Below are 21,571 nucleotides of genomic sequence, written 5' to 3' on the forward strand. Positions count from 1 at the left end.
AACTTCGGCGGAAGTCTTGACAACAGCTTTGCCAAATACATTTCAACTCAGATTTTCACAATTCCTGACACAGTAAAAAATCCCTGTCTTAAGTCAGTTAGGATCACCACTTTATTTTAAAAATGGGAAATGTCAGAATAATAGTTGACAGAATTATTTATTTCAGCTTTTATTTCTTTCATCACATTCCCAGTGGGTCAGAAGTTTACATACACTCAATTAGTATTTGGTAGCATTGCCTTTAAATTGTTTAACTTGGGTCAAACGTTTTGGGTAGCATTCCACAAGCTTCCCACAATAAGTTGGGTGAATTTTGACCCATTCCTCCATACAGAGCTGGTGTAGCTGAGTCAGGTTTGTAGGCCTACTTGCTCGCACAAGCTTTTTCAGTTCTGCCCACAAATTTTCTATAGGATTGAGGTCAGGGCTTTATGATGGCCACTCCAATAGCTTGACTTTTTTGTCCTTAAGCCATTTTGCCACAACTTTGGAAGTATGCTTGGGGTCATTGTCCATTTGGAAGACCCATTTGCGACCAAGCTTCAACTTCCTGACTGATGTCTTGTGATGTTGCTTCAATATAGCCACATAATTTTCCTACTTCATGATGCCATCTATTTTGTGAAGTGCACCAGTCCCTCCTGCAGCAAAGCACCCCCACAACATTTACTTTTTACATTTACGTCATTTAGCAGACGCTCTTATCCAGAGCGACTTACAAATTGGTGCATTCACCTTATGATATCCAGTGGAACAACCACTTTACAATAGTACATCTATATCCTTTTTTTTGGGGGGGTTAGAAGGATTACTATATCCTATCCAAGGAATTCGTTAAAGAGGTGGGGTTTCAGGTGTCTACGGAAGGTGGTGATTGACTCCGCTGTCCTGGCGTCGTGAGGGAACTTGTTCCACCTTTGGGTTGCCAGGTCAGCGAACAGTTTTGACTGGGCTGAGCGGGAACTGTGCTTCCGCAGAGGTAGGGGGGCCAGCAGGCCAGAGGTGGATGAACGCAGTGCCCTTGTTTGGGTGTAGGGCCTGATCAGAGCCTGAAGGTATGGAGGTGCCGTTCCCCTCACAGCTCCGTAGGCAAGCACCATGGTCTTGTAGCAGATGCGAGCTTCAACTGGAAGCCAGTGGAGTGTGCGGAGGAGCGGGGTGACGTGAGAGAACTTGGGAAGGTTGAACACCAGACGGGCTGTGGCGTTCTGGATGAGTTGTAGGGGTTTAATGGCACAGGCAGGGAGCCCCGCCAACAGGGAGTTGCAGTAATCCAGACGGGAGATGACAAGTGCCTGGATTAGGTCCTGCGCCGCTTCCTGTGTAAGGCAGGGTCGTACTCTGCGAATGTTGTATAGCATGAACCTACAGGATCGGGTCACCGCCTTGATGTTAGCGGAGAACGACAGGGTGTTGTCCAGGGTCACGCCGAGGCTCTTAGCACTCTGGGAGGAGGACACAATGGAGTTGTCCACCGTGATGGCGAGATCATGGAAAGGGCAGTGATATGTCTGCCAGACATGCAGAGATGCGACTCGCCACCTGGTTATCAGAAGGGGGAAAGGAGAAGATTAATTGTGTGTCGTCTGTGTAGCAATGATAGGAGAGACCATGTGAGGATATGACAGAGCCAAGTGACTTGGTGTATAGCGAGAATAGGAGAGGGCCTAGAACTGAGCCCTGGGGGACACCAGTGGTGAGAGCACGTGGTGCGGAGACGGATTCTCGCCACGCCACCTGGTAGGAGCGACCTGTCAGGTAGGACGCAATCCAAGAGTGAGCCGCGCCGGAGATACCCAACTCGGACAGGGTGGAGAGGAGGATCTGATGGTTCACAGTATCAAAGGCAGCAGATAGGTCTAGAAGGATGAGAGCAGAGGAGAGAGAGTTAGCTTTAGCAGTGCGGAGAGCCTCCGTGACACAGAGAAGAGCAGTCTCAGTTGAATGACCAGCCTTGAAACCTGACTGATTGGGATCGAGAAGGTCATTCTGAGAGAGATAGCAGGAGAGCTGGCCAAGGACGGCACGTTCAAGAGTTTTGGAGAGAAAAGAAAGAAGGGATACTGGTCTGTAGTTGTTGACATCGGAGGGATCGAGTGTAGGTTTTTTGAGAAGGGGTGCAACTCTCGCTCTCTTGAAGACGGAAGGGACGTAGCCAGCGGTCAAGGATGAGTTGATGAGCGAGGTGAGGTAAGGGAGAAGGTCTCCGGAAATGGTCTGGAGAAGAGAGGAGGGGATAGGGTCAAGCGGGCAGGTTGTTGTGCGGCCGGCCGTCACAAGACGTGAGATTTCATCTGGAGAGAGAGGGGAGAAAGAGGTCAAAGCATAGGGTAGGGCAATGTGAGCAGGACCAGCGGTGTCGTTTGACTTAGCAAATGAGGATCGGATGTCGTCGACCTTCTTTTCAAAATAGTTGACGAAGTCATCCGCAGAGAGGGAGGAGGGGGGGAGGGGAGGAGGATTCAGGAGGGAGGAGAAGGTGGCAAAGAGCTTCCTAGGGTTAGAGGCAGATGCTTGGAATTTAGAGTGGTAGAAAGTGGCTTTAGCAGCAGAAACAGAGGAGGAAAATGTAGAGAGGAGGGAGTGAAAAGATGCCAGGTCCGCAGGGAGGCTAGTTTTCCTCCATTTCCGCTCGGCTGCCCGGAGCCCTGTTCTGTGAGCTCGCAATGAGTCGTCAAGCCACGGAGCAGGAGGGGAGGACCGAGCCGGTCGGGAGGATAGGGGACATAGAGAGTCAAAGGATGCAGAAAGGGAGGAGAGGAGGGTTGAGGAGGCAGAATCAGGAGATTGGTCGGAGAAGAATTGAGCAGAGGGAAGAGATGATAGGATGGAAGAGGAGAGAGTAGCAGGAGAGAGAGAGCGAAGGTTGCGACGGCGCAATACCATCTGAGTAGGGGCAGAGTGAGTAGTGTTGGAGGAGAGCGAGAGGGAAAAGGATACAAGGTAGTGATCGGAGACTTGGAGGGGAGTTGCAGTGAGATTAGTAGAAGAACACCATCTAGTGAAGATGAGGTCAAGCGTATTGCCTGCCTTGTGAGTAGGGGGGGACGGTGAGAGGGTGAGGTCAAAAGAGGAGAGGAGTGGAAAGAAGGAGGCAGAGAGAAATGAGTCAAAGGTAGACGTAGGGAGGTTAAAGTCCCCAGAACTGTGAGGGGTGAGCCATCCTCAGGAAAGGAACTTATCAAGGCATCAAGCTCATTGATGAACTCTCCAAGGGAACCTGGAGGGCGATAAATGGTAAGGATGTTAAGCTTGAATGGGCTAGTGATTGTGACAGCATGGAATTCAAATGAGGAGATAGACAGATGGGTCAGGGGAGAAAGAGAGAATGTCCACTTGGGAGAGATGAGGATTCCAGTGCCACCACCCCGCTGACCAGATGCTCTTGGGGTGTGCGAGAACACGTGGTCGGACGAGGAGAGAGCAGTAGGAGTAGCAGTGTTTTCTGTGGTAATCCATGTTTCCGTCAGCGCCAAGAAGTCGAGGGACTGGAGGGTAGCATAGGCTGAGATTAACTCTGCCTTGTTGGCCGCAGACCGGCAGTTCCAGAGGCTGCCAGAGACCTGGAACTCCACGTGGGTCGTGCGCGCTGGGACCACCAGGTTAGAGTGGCAGCGGCCACGCGATGTGAAGCGTTTGTATGGCCTGTGCAGAGAGGAGAGAACAGGGATAGACCGACACATAGTTGATAGGCTACAGGAGAGGCTACGCTAATGCAAAGGAGATTGGCATGAAAATTAACTAAACAAATGGAGAAGCGAGAGAGCAGGGCCTCCCTCACTAACAATTCACTGAAACACTAAAACGCTAAAATATAACTTTTCTAGCTACCACTAGAAATTAAAATTGATGTAAACTACAGTGGTTCAATGATGCTGCCACCCCCGTGCTTCACGGTTGGGATGGTGTTCTTCAGCTTGCAAGCCTCCCCCTTTTTCCTCCAAACATAACAATGGTCATTATGGCCAAACAGTTCCATTTTTGTTTCATCAGACCAGAGGACATTTCTCCAAAAAGTACAATCTTTGTCCCCATGTGAAGTTACAAACCGTATTCTGGCTTTTTTTATGGCGGTTTTGGAGCAGTGGCTTCCTCCTTGCTGAGCGGCCTTTCATGTAATGTCGATATAGGACTCGTTTTACTGTGGATATAGATACTTTTGTACCTGTTTCCTCCAGCATCTTCACAAGGTCCTTTGCTGTTGTTCTGGGATTGATTTGCACTTTTCACACCAAAGTACGTTCCTCTCTAGGAGACAGATCACATCTCCTTCCTGAGGGGTATGACGGCTGTGTGGTCCCATGGTGTTTATACTTGTTATTGTTTGTACAGATGAATGTGGTACCTTCAGGCATTTGGAAATTTCTCTCAAGGATGAACCAGACTTTTGGAGGTCTACATTTTTTTCCTGAGGTCTTGGCTGATTTCTTTTGATTTTCCCATGATGTCAAGCAAAGAGGCACTGAGTTTGAAGGTTGACCTTGAAATACATCCACAGATACACCTCAATTGACTCAAATGATGTCAATTAGCCTATCAGAAGCTTCTAAAGCCATGATATTATTTTCTGGAATTTTCAAAGCTTTTTAAAGGGACAGTCAACTTAGTGTATGTAAACTTCTGACACTACTGTAATTGTGATACAGTGAATTTTAAGTGAAAAAATCGGTCTGTAAAAATTACTTGCATCATGCACACAGTAGATATCCTTACCGACTTGACAAAACTATAGTTTGTTAACAAGAAATTTATGGAGTGGTTGAAAAACACGTTTTTTAATGACTCCAACCTAACACGGAACCCAAACCGGCTGCGTGCGAGCACCATCGTGCGCCGTCATGCATAAATGTATTTTGTCCCCCCACAGCAAACGTGATCACGACACGCAGGTTAAAATATCAAAACAAAGTCTGAACCAATTATATTATTTTGGGAACAGGTCAAAAAGCGTTAAACATTTACGACAATTTAGCTAGCTAGTTTGCACTTGCTAGCTAATTTGTCCTTTTTAACTAGCTTGCTGTTTCTAGCTAATTTGTCCTGGGATATAAACATTGAGTTGTTATTTTACCTGAAATGCACAAGGTCCTCTACTCCGCCAGTTAATCCACACATAAAACGGTCAACCAAATCGTTTCTAGTCATTTTCTTCTCTTGACTTTATATTGCTCGCCTACAACTTTCATAAATTAGGTGTATTACTGCCACTGACCTCGTTCGTCTTTCAGTCACCCACGTGGGTATAACCAATGAGGAGTGGCACGGGGGTACCTGCTTCTATAAACCAATGAGGAGGGCAGGCAGTCTCCCCTGCGGTTGTGGGCGGTGCAGTTGCCTTACCAGGCGGTGATATAGCCCGGAAAGATACTCTCAACTGTGCATCTGTAAAAGTTTGTGAGGGTCTTAGGGGCCAAGCTAAATTTCTGAGGTTGAATAGGTGCTGTTGTGCCTTCTTCACCACACTGTCTGTGTGGGTGGACCATTTCAGATCGTCAGTGATGTGTATGCCAAGGAACTTTTTCCTGAAGTTCACGATCACTTCCTTAGTTTTGTTGACGTTGAGGGAGAGGTTATTTTCCTGGCACCACTCCACCAGGGCACTCACCTCCTCCCTGTAGGCTGTCTGGTCATTGGTGGTAATCAGGCCTACGGTTGTTTCATCTGCAAACTTGATGATAGAGTTGGAGGCGTGTGTGGCCACGCAGTCATGGATGAACAGGGAGTAGAGGAGGGGGCTGAGCATGCGCACTTGCGGATCCCTTGTGTTGAGGATCAGTGAAGTGGAGGGGTTGTTTCCTACCTTCAACACCTGGGGGCGGCCCGTCAGGAAGTCCAGGACCCAGTTGCATAGGGCAGTGTTCGGACCCAGGGCCCCAAAGCTTGATGATGAACTTGGAGGGTACTATGGCTGAGCTATAGTCAATGAACAGCATTCTTACATAGGTATTCCTTTTGTCCAGATGGCGATTGCATCGCAATGGTGATTGCATCGTCTGTGGATCTATTGGGGCGGAGAGCAAATTGAAGTGAGTCTAGGGTGTCAGGTAAGGTAGAGGTGATATGATCCTTAACTAGCCTCTCAAAATACTTCATGATGACAGAAGTGAGTGCTCCGGGGCGATAGCAATTTAGTTCAGTCACCTTTGCTTTTTTGGGTATAGGAACAATGGTGGACATCTTGAAGGAAGTGGCGACAGCAGACTGGGATAAGGACAAATATTGAATATGTCCGGAAACCCTCCAGCCAGCTGGTCAGCGCATGCTCTGAGGACGCGGCTAGTGATGCCGTCTGGACCGGCAGCCTTGCAATGGTTAACACGCTTAAATGTCTTACTCACGTCGACCATGGGGAACGAGAGCCCACAGTCCATGGATTCCGATTGCTCAGACCAGTGTTGAATAGACCTTAGCACGGATACTTCCTGTTTGAGTTTCTGCCTATAAGAAGGGAGGAGCAATATTGAGTCGTTATCTGATTTGCCGAAGGGAGGGCTGGGGAGGGCCTTGTAGGCATCCCGGAAGAGAGAATAGAAGTGGTCGAGTGTTTTCCCAGTGCGAGTACTACAGTCAATGTGTTGATAGAACTTCGGTAGCATTTTCCTCAAATTTGCTTTGTTTAATAAATCCCCAGCTACAATAAATGCGGCCTCAGGATATGGGGTTTCCAGTTTGCATAAAGTCCAGTGTAGTTCCTTGAGGGCCGTAGTTGTATCGGCTAGAGGGGGAATATACACAGCTGTGACTAAAAACCGAGAGAACTATCTTGGGAGGTGATACGGTTGGCATCTGATTGTGAGGTATTGTAGGTCAGGTGAACAAAAGGACTTGAGTTTTTGTATGTTATTACAATCACACCATGAGTGGTTAATATTGAAACATAGACCAGTTCTTTATTCATGTCTGCGTGATTTACTGAGAACCCAGCTGGCTGTATGGACAGAGACAGTATATCCGGTGAGAGCCATGATTCTGTGAAACAGAGTATGTTACAGTCCCTGATGTTACTCTGAAAGGAGCTCCTCACCCTGAGCTCATCTTCTTTATTGTCCAGAGACTGAACATTAGCGAGCAATATACTCAGAAGCGATGGATGTGGTGCCCGCTTCCTGAGACAGACTAGAAGTCCTCTCCGAATACCTCTTCTCCGCTGGCGGCATCTTGGAGCATTCTCTGGGATAAGTTCAATTGCCCTGGGGGTTCAAACAAAGGGTCCAATTTGGGAAAGTTGTTTTCCTGGTCGTAATTCTGGTGAGTTACCGCCACTCTGATATCCAAAAGTTCTTTCTGCCTCTATGTAATAACACAAAAACGTTCTGGGCTAATAATGTTTGAAATAACACACAAAAAAAAAAAAAATACAGCAAAGGTGCTTAGGAGCTAGAGCAGAGCTGCCATGTCTGTCGCCGCCATCTTACTAGCATTGGAGTCAACATGGGCCAGCATCACTGTGGAACGCTTTCGACACCTTGTAGACTATGCCCCTAAGAATTGAGGCTGTTCTGAGGGGAAAAGGAGATGCATCTAAATATTAGGTGTTCCTTATGTTAGGTACACTCAGTATATAATACCTATATAAAGTCACATTTATTGTAGTAAATAACAACTGGCCCTGGATGCGTCATGCTCCTCCCTAGGCGGTGTCGAGATTACCTGGGCTTCATAATGAGTGTGGAGTGGGACATCTGTCACTGCCCTCTTTATGGCCTGCTCTCTTCTCAGAGGAGGAGGTATTAGACTGGTATTAGGTGGGAGATTGATTTAGCTGCCGCACACCGCAGGAGATTGGCCTTAAAGGGATACTTTGAGATTTTGGCAATGATGACAGTTATCGACTTCCCCAGAGTCAGATAAACTTGTGAATTAAAATTGCATGTCTCTGCATGCAGTTTGAAGGTAGTTGCTAACTAGCGCTAGCACAACTGCCAGTTAGCATTAGTGCAATGACAAGAAGTTTATGGGTATCTGCTAGGATGCTAGAGACTTAAAAAAGAGACTTAAACAGAGACTTGAAAAATGTATCCACGAGTTCATCTGACTCTGGGGAAGTAGATACAGTGCCTCATTGCCAAAATCCTGAAGTATCCCTTTAACGCATTGAGAAAGTCAGAGACAGTTCAAAGTATTGCATCCATTTTATTATTTTTCACTAAATGTAGAGGTATAAAACAACAGGAACCATTTTTGGACCCGATATCTTTATAAAAAATCGAAGTAAAATCTTACTGCTGGCAATTTCAATAGCATACCTCCCCATAATGAGAGAGAATAAAATGAAAGCGTAAATTGATAACACTCAAAACCACCAATTCCTATGATTTACATGATTAAACAAGGCAAACGTGAGAATAATATTTGTTGCGAAAAACTTTTTCATTTAATTGTGTGAATAAGGTAGGAAACAACATGTGAAAATTGTTTTGGAAATCTCTTGGAGCTCAAGTTGATTACAAAACCAACAATGCAATGTTCTCTTTCGTATCGTCTTAGATCCCCAAAGATTGGAAAGTTGCCGGCTCCGGCTCCGGCCTTACTCCCCAACCTAACCTGTCCACCCCCGCTAAATGCTTATTATATTTTACCCCTCCCGAAGTCTCTGGACTAAGGCGCATTGCTGAAGCCCTCAGGCTTATGCGCGTCGCTGGAGACCTCGGGCTGATGCGCGTCGCTGGAGACCTCGGGCTGATGCGCGTCGCTGGAGACCTCGGGCTGATGCGCATCGCTGGAGACATCGGACTAAAGGGTGACTCTGGGAGCTCCGGACTGGAGGGCGAGTCTGGGAGCTCCGGACTGGAGGGCGACTCTGGCTGCGCCGGTTCCGGACTGTAGGGCGACTCTGTCGGTTCCGGACTGTAGGCCGTCTCTGTCAGTTCCGGACTATGGGCCGTCTCTGTCAGTTCCGGACTGTGGGCCGTCTCTGTCGGTTCCAGACTGTGGGCCGTCTCTGTCGGTTCCGGACTGTGGGCCGTCTCTGCTGGCTCCGGACTGTGGGCCGTCTCTGACGGCTCCAGACTGTGGGCCGTCTCTGCAGGCTCCGAACTGTGTGCCATCTCTAGACAGGGCACTGTCGCCGGAAGCTCTAGACGGGCCACTGTTGCCGGACACTCTGGACGGGGCACTGTTGCCGGACACTCTGGACGGGGCACTGTTGCCGGACACTCTGGACGGGGCACTGTTGCCGGACACTCTGGATGGGGCACTGTTGCCGGACACTCTGGACAGGGCACTGTCGTCGGAAGCTCTGGACGGGGACTGCGCACTGAAGGCCTGATGCGTGGGGCTGGCTTAGGAGGCGCCAGACTAGGGACACGCACCACAGGGCTAGTGCGAGGAGCAGGAGCAGGACGAGCTGGACTGGGCTGATGCACTGGAGGCCTGGTGCGTGGGGCTGGTACTGGAGGTACCAGACTGGAGACATGCACCCCAAGGCTAGTGCGAGGAGCGGGAACAGGATACACCGGGCCATGAGTAGGCACTGTAGGTCTGGAGCGCACCCCCTGCACAACCCGTCCTGGCTGGATGGTAATAGTAGCCCTGCACGAGCGGAGTGCTGGCACAGGGCGAACTGGGCTGTGCAGAGGCCTGATGGCTAGCGTGCGTAGAGCAGGCGTAGGGTAGCCTGGGCCTAGGAGGTGCACTGGTGGCCAGATGTGCTGCGCAGGCATCCTCCTTCCTGCCTGGATGCCCACTCTAGCACGGCACATGCGAGGGGCTGTCATCGCTCGCACCGGACTGTGCGTGCGCATGGGCGAGATCGTGAGCACTTCCGCATACACCGGTGCTCTCCTCTCCACACGCTCCCCATAAAAAGCACGGGGAGTTGGCTTAGGGCTCACCCTTGGCCCAGCCAAACTACCCGTGTGCCCCCCCCAAAAAAAATCTTGGGGGTGCCTCTCAGGCATCCTTGCTAGCCGTGTCCCAGCATAGCGTTCTCTCATAGCGTTTTCTGTCCTCTTCAGCCTTCCTCCATGGTCCTTCTCCCGCTAGTATCTGCTCCCAAGTCCAAAACTCCTTATAGCTCTGCTGCTGCTCCTTCCTCCACTGCTTGGTCCGTTGGCGGTGGGTAGTTCTGTCACGGGTGTCAATCACCGCATTCTTATCGGCAGACTCTATAGCGTTGGTTTCTCAAATGACTGCCTCGCCTGGTTCACCAACTACTTCTATAGAGTAGTTGGTGAAGAGTTCAGTGTGTCAAATCGGAGGGCCTGTTGTCCAGACTTCTGGCAGTCTCTATGGGGTACCACAGTGTTCAATTCTCGGGCTGACTCTTTTCTCTGTATATATCAATGATGTCGCACTTGCTGCTGGTAATTCTCTGAACCACCTCTATGCAGACGACACCATTCTGTATACATCTGCCCTTCTTCGGACACAGTGCTAACAAACCACCAAACGAGCTTCAATGCCATACAACACTCCTTCTGTGGCCTCCAACTGCTTTTAAATGCTAGTAAAACTAAATGCATGCTCTTCAACCGATTGCTGCCCACACCCACCTGCCCAACTAGCATCACTACTCTGGACGGTTCTGACGTACAATATGTAGACAACTACAAATATGTCTGGTTAGACTTTAAACTCTCCTTCCAGACTCACATTAAGCATCTCCAATCCAAAAGTAAATCTAGAATCGGCTTCCTATTTTGCAACAAAGCCTCCTTAACTCATGCTGCCAAACATACCCTTGTGTAACTGACTATCCTACCAATCCTTGACTTTGGCGACGTCATTTACAAAATAGCCTCCAACACTCTACTCAGCAAACTGGATGTAGGCTATCACAGTGCCATCCGTTTTGAAACCAAAGCCCTATATACTACCCACCATTGCGACCTGTATGCTCTATTTGGCTGGCCCTAGCTACATATTTCTCATCAAACCCACTGGATCCAGGTCATCTATAAGTCTTTGCTAGGCAAAGCCCGCCTTATCTCAGCTCACTGGTCACCATAGCAACACCCACCCATAGCACGTGCTCCAGCAGGTATATCTCACTGGTCATCCCCAATGCCAACACTTACTTTGGCCGCCTTTCCTTCCTGTTCTCTGCTGCCAATGACTGGAACAAATTGCAAAAATCACTGAAGCTGGAGACTTATATCTCACTCTCTAAATGTAAGCATCAGCTGTCAGAGCAGCTTACCGATCCCTGTACACAGTCAATCTGTAAATAGCACACCCAACTACCTCATCCCCATATTGTTATTTATCTTTTTGCTCTTTTGCACCCCAGTATCTCTACTAGCACATTATCATGTGCAAATCTATCACTCCAGTGTTAATGCTAAATTGCTATTATTTCTCCTCTAAGGCCTATTTATTGCCTTACCTACCTAATCTTCTACATGTGCACACACTGTACATAGATTTTTCTATTGTGTTATTGACTGTACGTTTGTTTATGTGTAACTCTGTGTTGTTGTTTTTGTCGCACTGCTTTGCCTTATCTTGGCCAGGTCGCAGTTGTAAATGAGAACTTCTTAACTGGCCTACCTGGTTAAATATATTTTTTAAATGCTCTCTGACTCGCTATCTAGCTACCTAGCTAGAAAACATAGCTACACACAATAATACCACAGTCAATACCAGTATGTGGAGTTGGTAGCTAGATGTAAAATCCCTGAAACAAACTGTGTTATCAATTTAGGAGTTACAATCTGACAATTTTCAACTTGTTAGAGAACCTGTTTCTAGCTCAAAACTGTGAGTTGGTGACTTTGCTATGGCAATGCCTGATAGCAGGGTCCGTGCTATGCTTGGGAATCCCAAGGACGTCTGAAGGATCTGAGACCCTACTAGCAGAGAGGCAAGAGGAGACAATGTTGAGTTGCACCCCCTCTTCCGTTTCATGTTGACTCCAATGCTTCCCACAATTGTGTCAAGTTGCCTGGATGTCCTTTGGGTGGTGGACAATTATTGATACACATGGGAAACTGTTGAGCATGAAAAAACAGCAGCGTTGCCGTTCTTGACACAAACCGATGCATCTGACACCTACAACCATACCCCGTTAAAAGGCACTTAAATCTTTTGTCTTGCCAATTCATGCTCTGAATGGCGCACATACGCAATACATGTCTCAACTCTCAAGGCTTAAAAATCCTTCTATAACCTGTCTCCTCCCCTTCATATACACTGATTGAAATGGATTTAACAAGTGACATCAATAAGGGATCATAGCTTTCACCTGGAGTCACCTGGTCAGTCTGTCATGGAAAGAGCAGATGTTCTTAATGTTTTGTACACTCAGTGTATGAAATGCCTTCAAAAAGTATTCCCACCCTTTGACTTTTTCCACAATTAAAGACACTGAATATGCCTTTGAGCATGGTGAAGTCATTAAGTACACTTTGGATGGTGTATTAATACACCCAGTCACTACAAATATAGAGACATCCTTCCTAACTAAATAAAATCATATGTATTGGTCACAAACACATACACTAAGTGACCAAAAGTATGTCGACACCTGCTCGTCTAACATCTCATTCAAAAACCATGGACATTAATATGGAGTTGCCCCCACCCCTTGCTGATACAATAGCTTCCACTCTTCTGGGAAGGCTTTCCACTGGAATTATGAACATTGCTGCGGGGACTTCGATTCAGCAACATGAGCATTAGTGAGGTCGGGCACTGATGTTGGGCGATTAGGCCGGGCTCGAAGTCGGTGTTCCAATTCATCCCAAAGGTGTTTGATGGGGTTGAGGTCAGGGCTCTCTGCAGGCCAGACAAGTTCTTCCACACCGATCTCGGCTAACCATTCCTTTATGATCTTCGCTTTGTTCATGGAGACATTGTCATGCTGAAACAGTGAAGGGCCTACCCCAAACTGTTGCCACAAAGTTGGAAGCACAGAATCGTCTAGAACATCATTGTATGCTGTAGAGTTAAGATTTCCCTTCACTGGAACTAAGGGTATATGCCCAAATCATGAAAAACAGCCCCAGACCATTAATACTCCACCAAACTTTACACTCTGCATTCGGGCAGGTAGCGTTCTCTCTCCTGGCATCCGCCAAACCCAGATTCACCCGTCGGACTGCCAGAAGCGTGATTCATCACTCCAGAGAACGCAGTTCCACTGCTCCAGATTCAGCTGGCGGCAAGCATTGCGCATGCTGATCTCAGGCTTGTGTGCAGCTGCTTGGCTATGGAAACCCATTTCATGAAGCTCCCGATGAACAGTTATTGTGCTGACGTTGCTTCCAGAGGCAGTTTGGAACTCGGTAGTGTGTGTTGCAACAGAGGACAGATGATTTTTATGCGCTATGCGCTTCAGCACTCGGCGGTCCTGTTCTGTGAGCTTGTCTGGCCTACTAATTCACAGCTGAGCCGTTTCCACTTCACAATAACAGCACTTACAGTTGACCGGGGCAGCTCTAGCAGGGCAGAAATTTGACCAACTGAACTTGTTGGAAAGGTGGCATCCTATGACAGTGCCATGTTTAAAGTCACTGAGTTCTTCATTATTAAAAAAACTGAACAGAAATACCTTATTTACATAAGTATTCAGACCTTTGACTAGAATATAATATATATATATTAAATGTGTAAAACAGTATGTAAACATTATTAAAGTGACCAGTGTTCCATTATTAAAGTGACCGGTGTTCCATGTCTATGTACATCGGGCAGCAGCCTCTAAGGTGCAGGGTTGAGTAACTGGGTGGTAGCCGGCTAGTGACAGTGACTAAGTTCAGGGCAGGGTACTGGGTGGAGGCCGGCTAGTGATGGCTATTTAACAGTCTGACGGCCTTGAGATAGAAGCTGTTTTTCATTCTCTCAGTCCCAGCATTGATGCACCTGTACTGACCTTGTCTTCTGGATGATAATGGAGTTAACAGGCTGATGCTTGGGTGGCTGAGGTCCTTTAGGATTTTCTTGGCCATCTTGTGACACTGGGTGCTGTAGATGTCCTAAAGGGCAGGCATTGCTGGAGAGGGAAGAAACCGCTCAAGGATTTTACCTTAAGGCCAATGGTGACTTTAAAACAGTTACAGAGTTTAATAGTTGTGATAGGAGAAAACTGAGGATTGATCAACAACATTGTAGTTACTCCACAATACTAACCTAAATGAGTGAAAAGAAGGAAGCCTGTCGAGAATAAAAATTTGTCCTGAATACAAAGAGCTATGTTTGGAGCAAGTGCAACAAATCCCTGAGTACCGCTCTTCATATTTTCAAGCATGATGGTAGCTGTATCATGTTATAGGTATGCTTGTCATCGGCAAGGACTAGGGTTTTATTTTTGATAAATAGAGCTAAGCACAGGCAAAATCCTAGAGGAAAACCTGGTTCAGTCTATGTTCCAGCAGACACTGGGAGACCAATTAATATTTCAGCAAGACAATAACCTAAAACACAAGGCCAAATATACACTGGACTTGCTTACCAAGAAGACACTGAGTGGCCTAGTTACAGTTTTGACTTAAATCGGCATGAAAATCTATGGCAAGACTTGAAAATGGCTGTCTAACAATGATCAACAACCAATTTGACAGAGGTTGAAGTAATAAAAAAATACTAATGTGCAAATATTGTACAATCCAGTTGTGCAAAGCTCTTTGACACTTACCCAGAAAGACTCACAGCTGTACTCGCTGCATGTAGGTGATTGACTCAGGTGTGAATACTCATGTAAATTAGGTATTTAATTTTCAATACATTTGCAACCATTTCTAAATACATGTTTTCACTTTGTCATTATAGGGTATTGTGTGTAGATGGGTGAGAAAACATTTAATCCATTTTGGATTCAGGCTGTAACACAACAAAATGTGGAATAAGTCAAGGGGTATGAATACTTTCAGAAGGCACTGTACTTTGTCATGACGATATAGACGATAGATGTGTTCTAGACAACTATGCCTATACGCTCTATTGTCAGATTTGGTGATCTGGAGAGGTAATTGTTTTAAAAGCATGATAGGTATGGCGAGTTCCTATAGGATTTCCTGATTTCACAGTTGGACCATAAGTTAAATCATGGTGAAATTGTTTATTTTACCCACTGATAGAACATAGGCTTTCACCAAATCGATAGACTGAAGAGTACAGTTTGGACAGTACAACAGAAATTACGCTCCAGGTTATGTGCATTTGTTCATTGTGAGTGAGTTTATTGTGGCCAGACATGGGCCTATAGTTTTGCCCAAAGGAGCACAAGAAAGAAAGCAGATGTGCACATTATGTCGGTCTGCTGCATGAGTTTGGTCAAGTGTTTTCTTGTTATTGTGGCCCTGAGCAGTATGAACACAACAATGTATGTTAGCACTGTCAGTTCTCTATTGTCTCTAGCGAATTTGTTCATGCAGCTATATGCTGTCTGATTTACAATGCGCGTGTGTGTGTGTGTGTGTGTGTGTGTGTGTGTGTGTGTGTGTGTGTGTGTGTGTGCGCGTGTGTGTGTGCGTAATGTGCGCGAGCACATGAGTGCATGTGTGTTTGTGATTTTCTTTCACCAAATTGACGGGATTTTCATGATTTTTTTATTTTCTGTGGATTATCCCTTTAAGTTCACCCACATATGCGCCTATGTACAAACACACACACACACACACACACACACACACACACACACACACACACACACACACACACACACACACACACACACACACACACACACACACAATGAGGTTGCCATGGCCTCCACCGCCCTTGCATGTCAAGGTCTGATCAGAGGCACTGAAGTCAGTTAGAGTCTGAGTAATCTAATTAGGCGGCATTTACATAAATGGAGGTTGATATCATGATTGACAGAGGGACGGGGAGGATGAGGGCTTATCTTTGTAATGGCATTTGCCTCAGTACACAACAGGCTGATGCATATAGAACACATTTCCGTCAAGATGTACTGTATGCGATACAAGTGCTATTTTCCGTCTGCCCACGATACTTTATTTATTAAGGTGTTATGGCAGCAAATGTTTTCTAAATAATGCTGCAGTTATTTTCACCACAAGTTTATTGAATCATAAGCAAAGGTTATTAAATGTGTTTGTGCATACTGTGATATAATGCAGAATTACGCATAATGCCTATCATACTTCAATAGGTCTGCAGAGACATCTTATACTTGGTTTGAGAAACACCTTATATGAACTCATGTAAAAACATCTCGCTACCTTCTGGTCAAATTTTTTTGCCAAACAATCAAGAAAAGGTAGCCTATTCAGTTAATATTTTTTGTGTGATGAAACTGAGCCTCATAGCAGATTCACTGCAAGGCCTTGAATTCTCTCTCCGAGATGGAGTATATTTATTCCAGATTTGTATTCAGAAGTGATGCTTGAGAAAACATGTCCAGAAATCTGACCCATAATTCCCCATTAATCCTCTTTTCTGCCCCCTGTCCATGGCCAGGATAGTGTAGCTGTGCTCTGGAAGGCAGCCCTAGGTTTAGCACGGGAACTTTGAAGTCAGTGTCAGCCATCTTAGCCTGGGCCCTCACCCTGAGCTGTTGCATGGCCACCTTTCATCCAGGATTAATTTTGTGGTGGTATGAGAGAAATGCCACTGAAAACTTTTTTTAAAGGCAGGACCAAAGTTGACGCTATGTTATTCTCCATGCATTTGCCTTGGGGAATGACTTGAGTAAACCTGTCCATTGTCCTTGAGGCCTCATTTCCAGACCATTACATTTACTCTCATTCTCTGGTTTCAAGATGAAAACAGAAGTGTTTTTTTCACCAAGGGAAATCTTGAAACCAATAACTTATTTTCCCTGTTTCACAATAGGCTAGGCAAACTCGAGACAGACAGAGAGAGAAAGCAAGAGAGAGAGAGATAAAGAGAGAGCGAAAACACCACACTTTTGCTTCAAAATGAGTTGGGGATCAGGAGAAAATACGTCTTTAAACTATGAAGACTGAAGAGTACATTTTGGAAAGTACAACAGAAATTTTCCTCCAGGTTATGTGCAGTTGTTCATTGTGAGTGAGGTTATTGTGGCCAGACATGGGCCTATAGTTTTGCCCAAAAGAGCACAAGGAAGAAAGCAGATGTGCACAGTATGCCGGTCTGCTGCATGAATTTGGTCAAATGTTTTCTTGTTATTGTAATTTCCCTTTGTGGCCCTGAGCAGTATGAACACAACAACATACAACTTATTAGGTACACCCATCTACATTTACATTTACATTTAAGTCATTTAGCAGACGCTCTTATCCAGAGCGACTTACAAAATGGTGCATTCACCTTATGATATCCAGTGGAACAACCACTTTACAATAGTGCATCTAAATCTTTTAAGGGGGGGGGTTAGAAGGATTACTTTATCCTATCCTAGGTATTCCTTATAGAGGTGGGGTTTCAGGTGTCTCCGGAAGGTGGTGATTGACTCCGCTGTCCTGGCGTCGTGAGGGAGCTTATTCCACCATTGGGGTGCCAGAGCAGCGAACAGTTTTGACTGGGCTGAGCGGGAACTGTGCTTCCTCAGAGGTAGGGGGGCCAGCAGGCCAGTGGTGGATGAACGCAGTGCCCTTGTTTGGGTGTAGGGCCTGATCAGAGCCTGAAGGTATGGAGGTGCCGTTCCCTTCACAGCTCCGTAGGCAATCACCATGGTCTTGTAGCGGATGCGAGCTTCAACTGGAAGCCAGTGGAGAGAGCGGAGGAGCGGGGTGACGTGAGAGAACTTGGGAAGGTTGAACACCAGACGGGCTGCGGCGTTCTGGATGAGTTGTAGGGGTTTAATGGCACAGGCAGGGAGCCCAGCCAACAGCGAGTTGCAGTAATCCAGACGGGAGATGACAAGTGCCTGGATTAGGACCTGCGCCGCTTCCTGTGTGAGGCAGGGTCGTACTCTGCGAATGTTGTAGAGCATGAACCTACAGGATCGGGTCACCGCCTTGATGTTAGTGGAGAACGACAGGGTGTTGTCCAGGATCACGCCAAGGTTCTTAGCAGTCTGGGAGGAGGACACAAGGGAGTTGTCAACCGTGATGGCGAGATCATGGAACGGGCAGTCCTTCCCCGGGAGGAAGAGCAGCTCCGTCTTGCCGAGGTTCAGCTTGAGCTGGTGATCCGTCATCCACACTGATATGTCTGACAGACATGCAGAGATGCGATTCGCCGCCTGGTTATCAGAAGGGGGAAAGGAGAAGATTAATTGTGTGTCGTCTGCATAGCAATGATAGGAGAGACCATGTGAGGATATGACAGAGCCAAGTGACTTGGTGTATAGCGAGAATAGGAGAGGGCCTAGAACAGAGCCCTGGGGGACACCAGTGGTGAGAGCGCATGGTGCGGAGACAGATTCTCGCCACACCACCTGGTAGGAGCGACCTGTCAGGTAGGACGCAATCCAAGCGTGGGCCGCGCCGGAGATGCCCAACTCGGAGAGGGTGGAGAGGAGGATCTGATGGTTCACAGTATCAAAGGCAGCAGATAGGTCTAGAAGGATGAGAGCAGAGGAGAGAGAGTTAGCTTTAGCAGTGCGGAGAGCCTCCGTGACACAGAGAAGAGCAGTCTCAGTTGAATCTAGTACTGGGTCGGACCCCCTTTGCCTCCAGAACAACCAGAATTATTCGGGGGATAGACACTTTGCTCGATTGGTATCATGGGACCTAAAGTGTGCCAGGAAAACATTCCCCACACCACTACACCGCTGCCACCAGCCTGTACCATGCAGGATGGGTCCATGGACTGCTTACACCATCAGCATGATGCAACAGGAAATTAGCTGATAGGAGTGGAACCCAGCGTGGTGGTCTGCTGCAATAGCCTCTTTCGGACGAGTTGTGCGTTTTGAGATGCCTTTCTGCGCACCACTGTTGTACTGAACCATTATTTGTCTGTTTGTGGCTCGCCTGTTAACTTGCACAATTCTTGCCATTTTCCTTTGACCTCTCTCATCAACGAGCTGTTTTCTCCCACAGGACTGCCATTGGCTGGATGTTTGTCACACCATTCTCAGTAAACCCTAGACACTGTCGTGTGTGAAAAGCCCAGGAGGCCGGACATTTCTGAGATACTGGATCTGTCACGCCTGGCACTGACGATCATACCACGCTCAAAGTCGCTTTGGTCACTCATTTTGCACGTTCTAACATTCAATTGAACAGTAACTGAATGTCTTGATGCCTGTCTGCCTGCTTTATATAGCAAGCCACGGTCACTGTCTGTAGGAGCGATCCATTTTCTTGAACAGGGTAGTGTACCTAATAGGCTGACTGGTGAGTGTATGTTAGCCATGTCAGTTCTCTATCCTCTCTAGCGAATTTGTGCATGCAGCTTTATGCTGTCTGATATACAATGCATCTGTGTGTGTGTGTGTGTGTGTGTGTGTGTGTGTGTGTGTGTGTGTGTGTGTGTGTGTGTGTGTGTGTGTGTGTGTGTGTGTGTGTGTGTGTGTGTGCGCGTGCGTGCGTGCGTGCATGTGTGTGATCGTACATGTGTGTGTGCATGTGGAGACTCCACCTCTGAGGACTGTCTGCTCTGAACACTGATGAGGGTCTTGAATGACTAATTAATCCTCTAGAGGTGCAACGAGAGAGAATAGGAAAAAAACACAAACCCACACACAGAGAAGATTGCCACTATTCCCGCTGTGCAGAGTGAGACACTCTATTCAAATGGCACGGTTCACCTCGCTTTAAAAATCCAGTTTGACATTTGGCATGGCTGCAGCTACAGCTGTTGGCTTGTTAATTCTCGGTGGAGATCCCGGCTTCCCTCCCCCTTTAATTTGCCTGTTCTGCACAACATCTCTGGAGAGGCTTCCCTCCACATTTCTCTGGGGGATGCACACCCGCCACTAACTTCACTGGCTGTAACCTACAAACAGAGAAAATCTGTGTATTGAAACTGAAGCATTGTAGTATAGGTATACATCAGAAATTCAAACACCTGTTGAAACACATTACATTTTTGGCTTATAAGAAAAGGAAGCAGAGCTGTTTGATGCTGATCGCTGAAAGCTTTTCACAATTACTGCCACTGAAATAGCCTTGAACATGCCAGAGCAGAGAATGAACTGACAAACCTGTCCCATGTCCTTTAGAGAAGGGAGGCACGACTGTCATTTTTCCTGGAAGGCCTTTTGGACCTAAACGTCAATGTTGTGAACAAAAATGTAATAAAATAATCAGTTAATCAGTTCAACTGTGTTTTTTGGCTGTACTTTCAGCTGTTTGTCTCGGCTTCTCTTTCAGACATCCGTGGACTGCAGACATTCCTGGACCAGGCGTCTCGGCAGGGTCTGGACGTGTCTCTGCAGAGGGTGGACCGCAACGTGAGCAGGGTGTTCACCAACCTGTTCAGCACCATGCGGACCGAGGAGCTCAACCGCTACCGGGACACGCTGCGGCGGGCCGTGCTTCTCATGAGCCCCCGAGGAGCACAGGTGTTCATCCACCAGGTGAGGGGTGTGGTCTGTTATGTTTGGGATTAACTGAAAGGTCAAATGGTGATGTTATTTTGATTGGGGGAAATCTCAAATGACCCAGCAGAGGGAGTTGAAATGTGGAGATGAAGTGAGATGTACCGTATAACAGGCCAACTGGACAGTGAAACAGGTGAATGCCCTACATATCCCAGAAAGAATTTCAACTGGTTATCATCCTGAAAATTAAGCATACGCACCGTATATTAATAAATTACAAAACAGATGTGAATGCACCATGGCTTTAAAGTTTTGACACTCTCCTTTGATCTCCCCCCTGTGAATTCCATAGCATCTGTTTTTCTCACTACTAGGTGTAGGCAGATTGTGTGTGATTTGATCTCCATTTCAATTAATTAGAGGCTTTTGGGGGTCATAAAAAAAGAAAGTTGCCGTCTTGTAGCTCATGACTGTTTTGACAGGTGAGCTGCTTCCTGCCTTGAGACATGATCCACAACTCAAAATCTCAGTGGATATGTGCATACCTGCATGCTCAAGTGCATAATATGTATTTTCCTACTCTTTACTCTTAACAAATAAGCAGTAAGACCCTTTTCTGTTGTTCCCGTAACCTTAATCACTCTCATAGATTAATAACACACATCCTTCATTTACCTAGCACTCCAGAGGCCAAATTATAATATGATAATGTGTAAACCAGCAAGGGAACAAATATGTTAATGATATAGAAAATCATTAAATGCCCAGTGCAGTCAAAAACTGGATTTCCTTGTGTTTGATATATATTTCCACACTATGAGTTTGGAATAATACTGTGAAATTGTGAAAATGATAATGCCCTTTTAGTGTAAGAGCTGCTTGAAAAGAACGTCTGAAATTTCATCCAGTTTTGGTGGGACGGAGCTTTGGCCTGCCTGGTGACATCACCAGGTGTTACATTTGTTAATAGACCAATGAGAATGTGAGTTCCAAACCTCTCGGCCAATAACAGGTAGCTTTCAGTTTTCCCCTCCCCACTCAGACCAATCCCAGACAGTCCTAGCAAAATGATTGCTGTAATTACATTACAGTAGCTAATATGAAAATATACTGTTACCGTATGGTAATGCAATTGGATGAACAACACCATAACCATGGCTACGTGATTTGAAATGGGAATGTTGTCATGGTGATTCCACTCTAAAGAGGGAAGACCACCACATCAATTCTTCAAATGACAACAGCTGA

At 46.6% G+C, this 21,571-nt stretch overlaps 1 protein-coding gene across 2 annotated transcripts in view; it reads left to right on the top strand.

Moving 5' to 3' along the window:
* The window catches only part of LOC106577051 (glutamate receptor ionotropic, delta-1), a 353,761-nt gene that overhangs the window by 226,074 nt on the left and 106,116 nt on the right, over positions 1-21,571 (top strand). For both annotated transcript variants that reach the window (XM_014154750.2, XM_014154751.2), the window contains exon 4: positions 20,154-20,359. In XM_014154750.2, coding sequence (XP_014010225.1) covers positions 20,154-20,359 — 206 coding nt within the window. The remainder of the gene's footprint in view (positions 1-20,153; positions 20,360-21,571) is intronic.

This window comes from Salmo salar, chromosome ssa18, assembly GCF_905237065.1.
Source record: "Salmo salar chromosome ssa18, Ssal_v3.1, whole genome shotgun sequence".
NCBI lineage: Eukaryota > Metazoa > Chordata > Actinopteri > Salmoniformes > Salmonidae > Salmo > Salmo salar.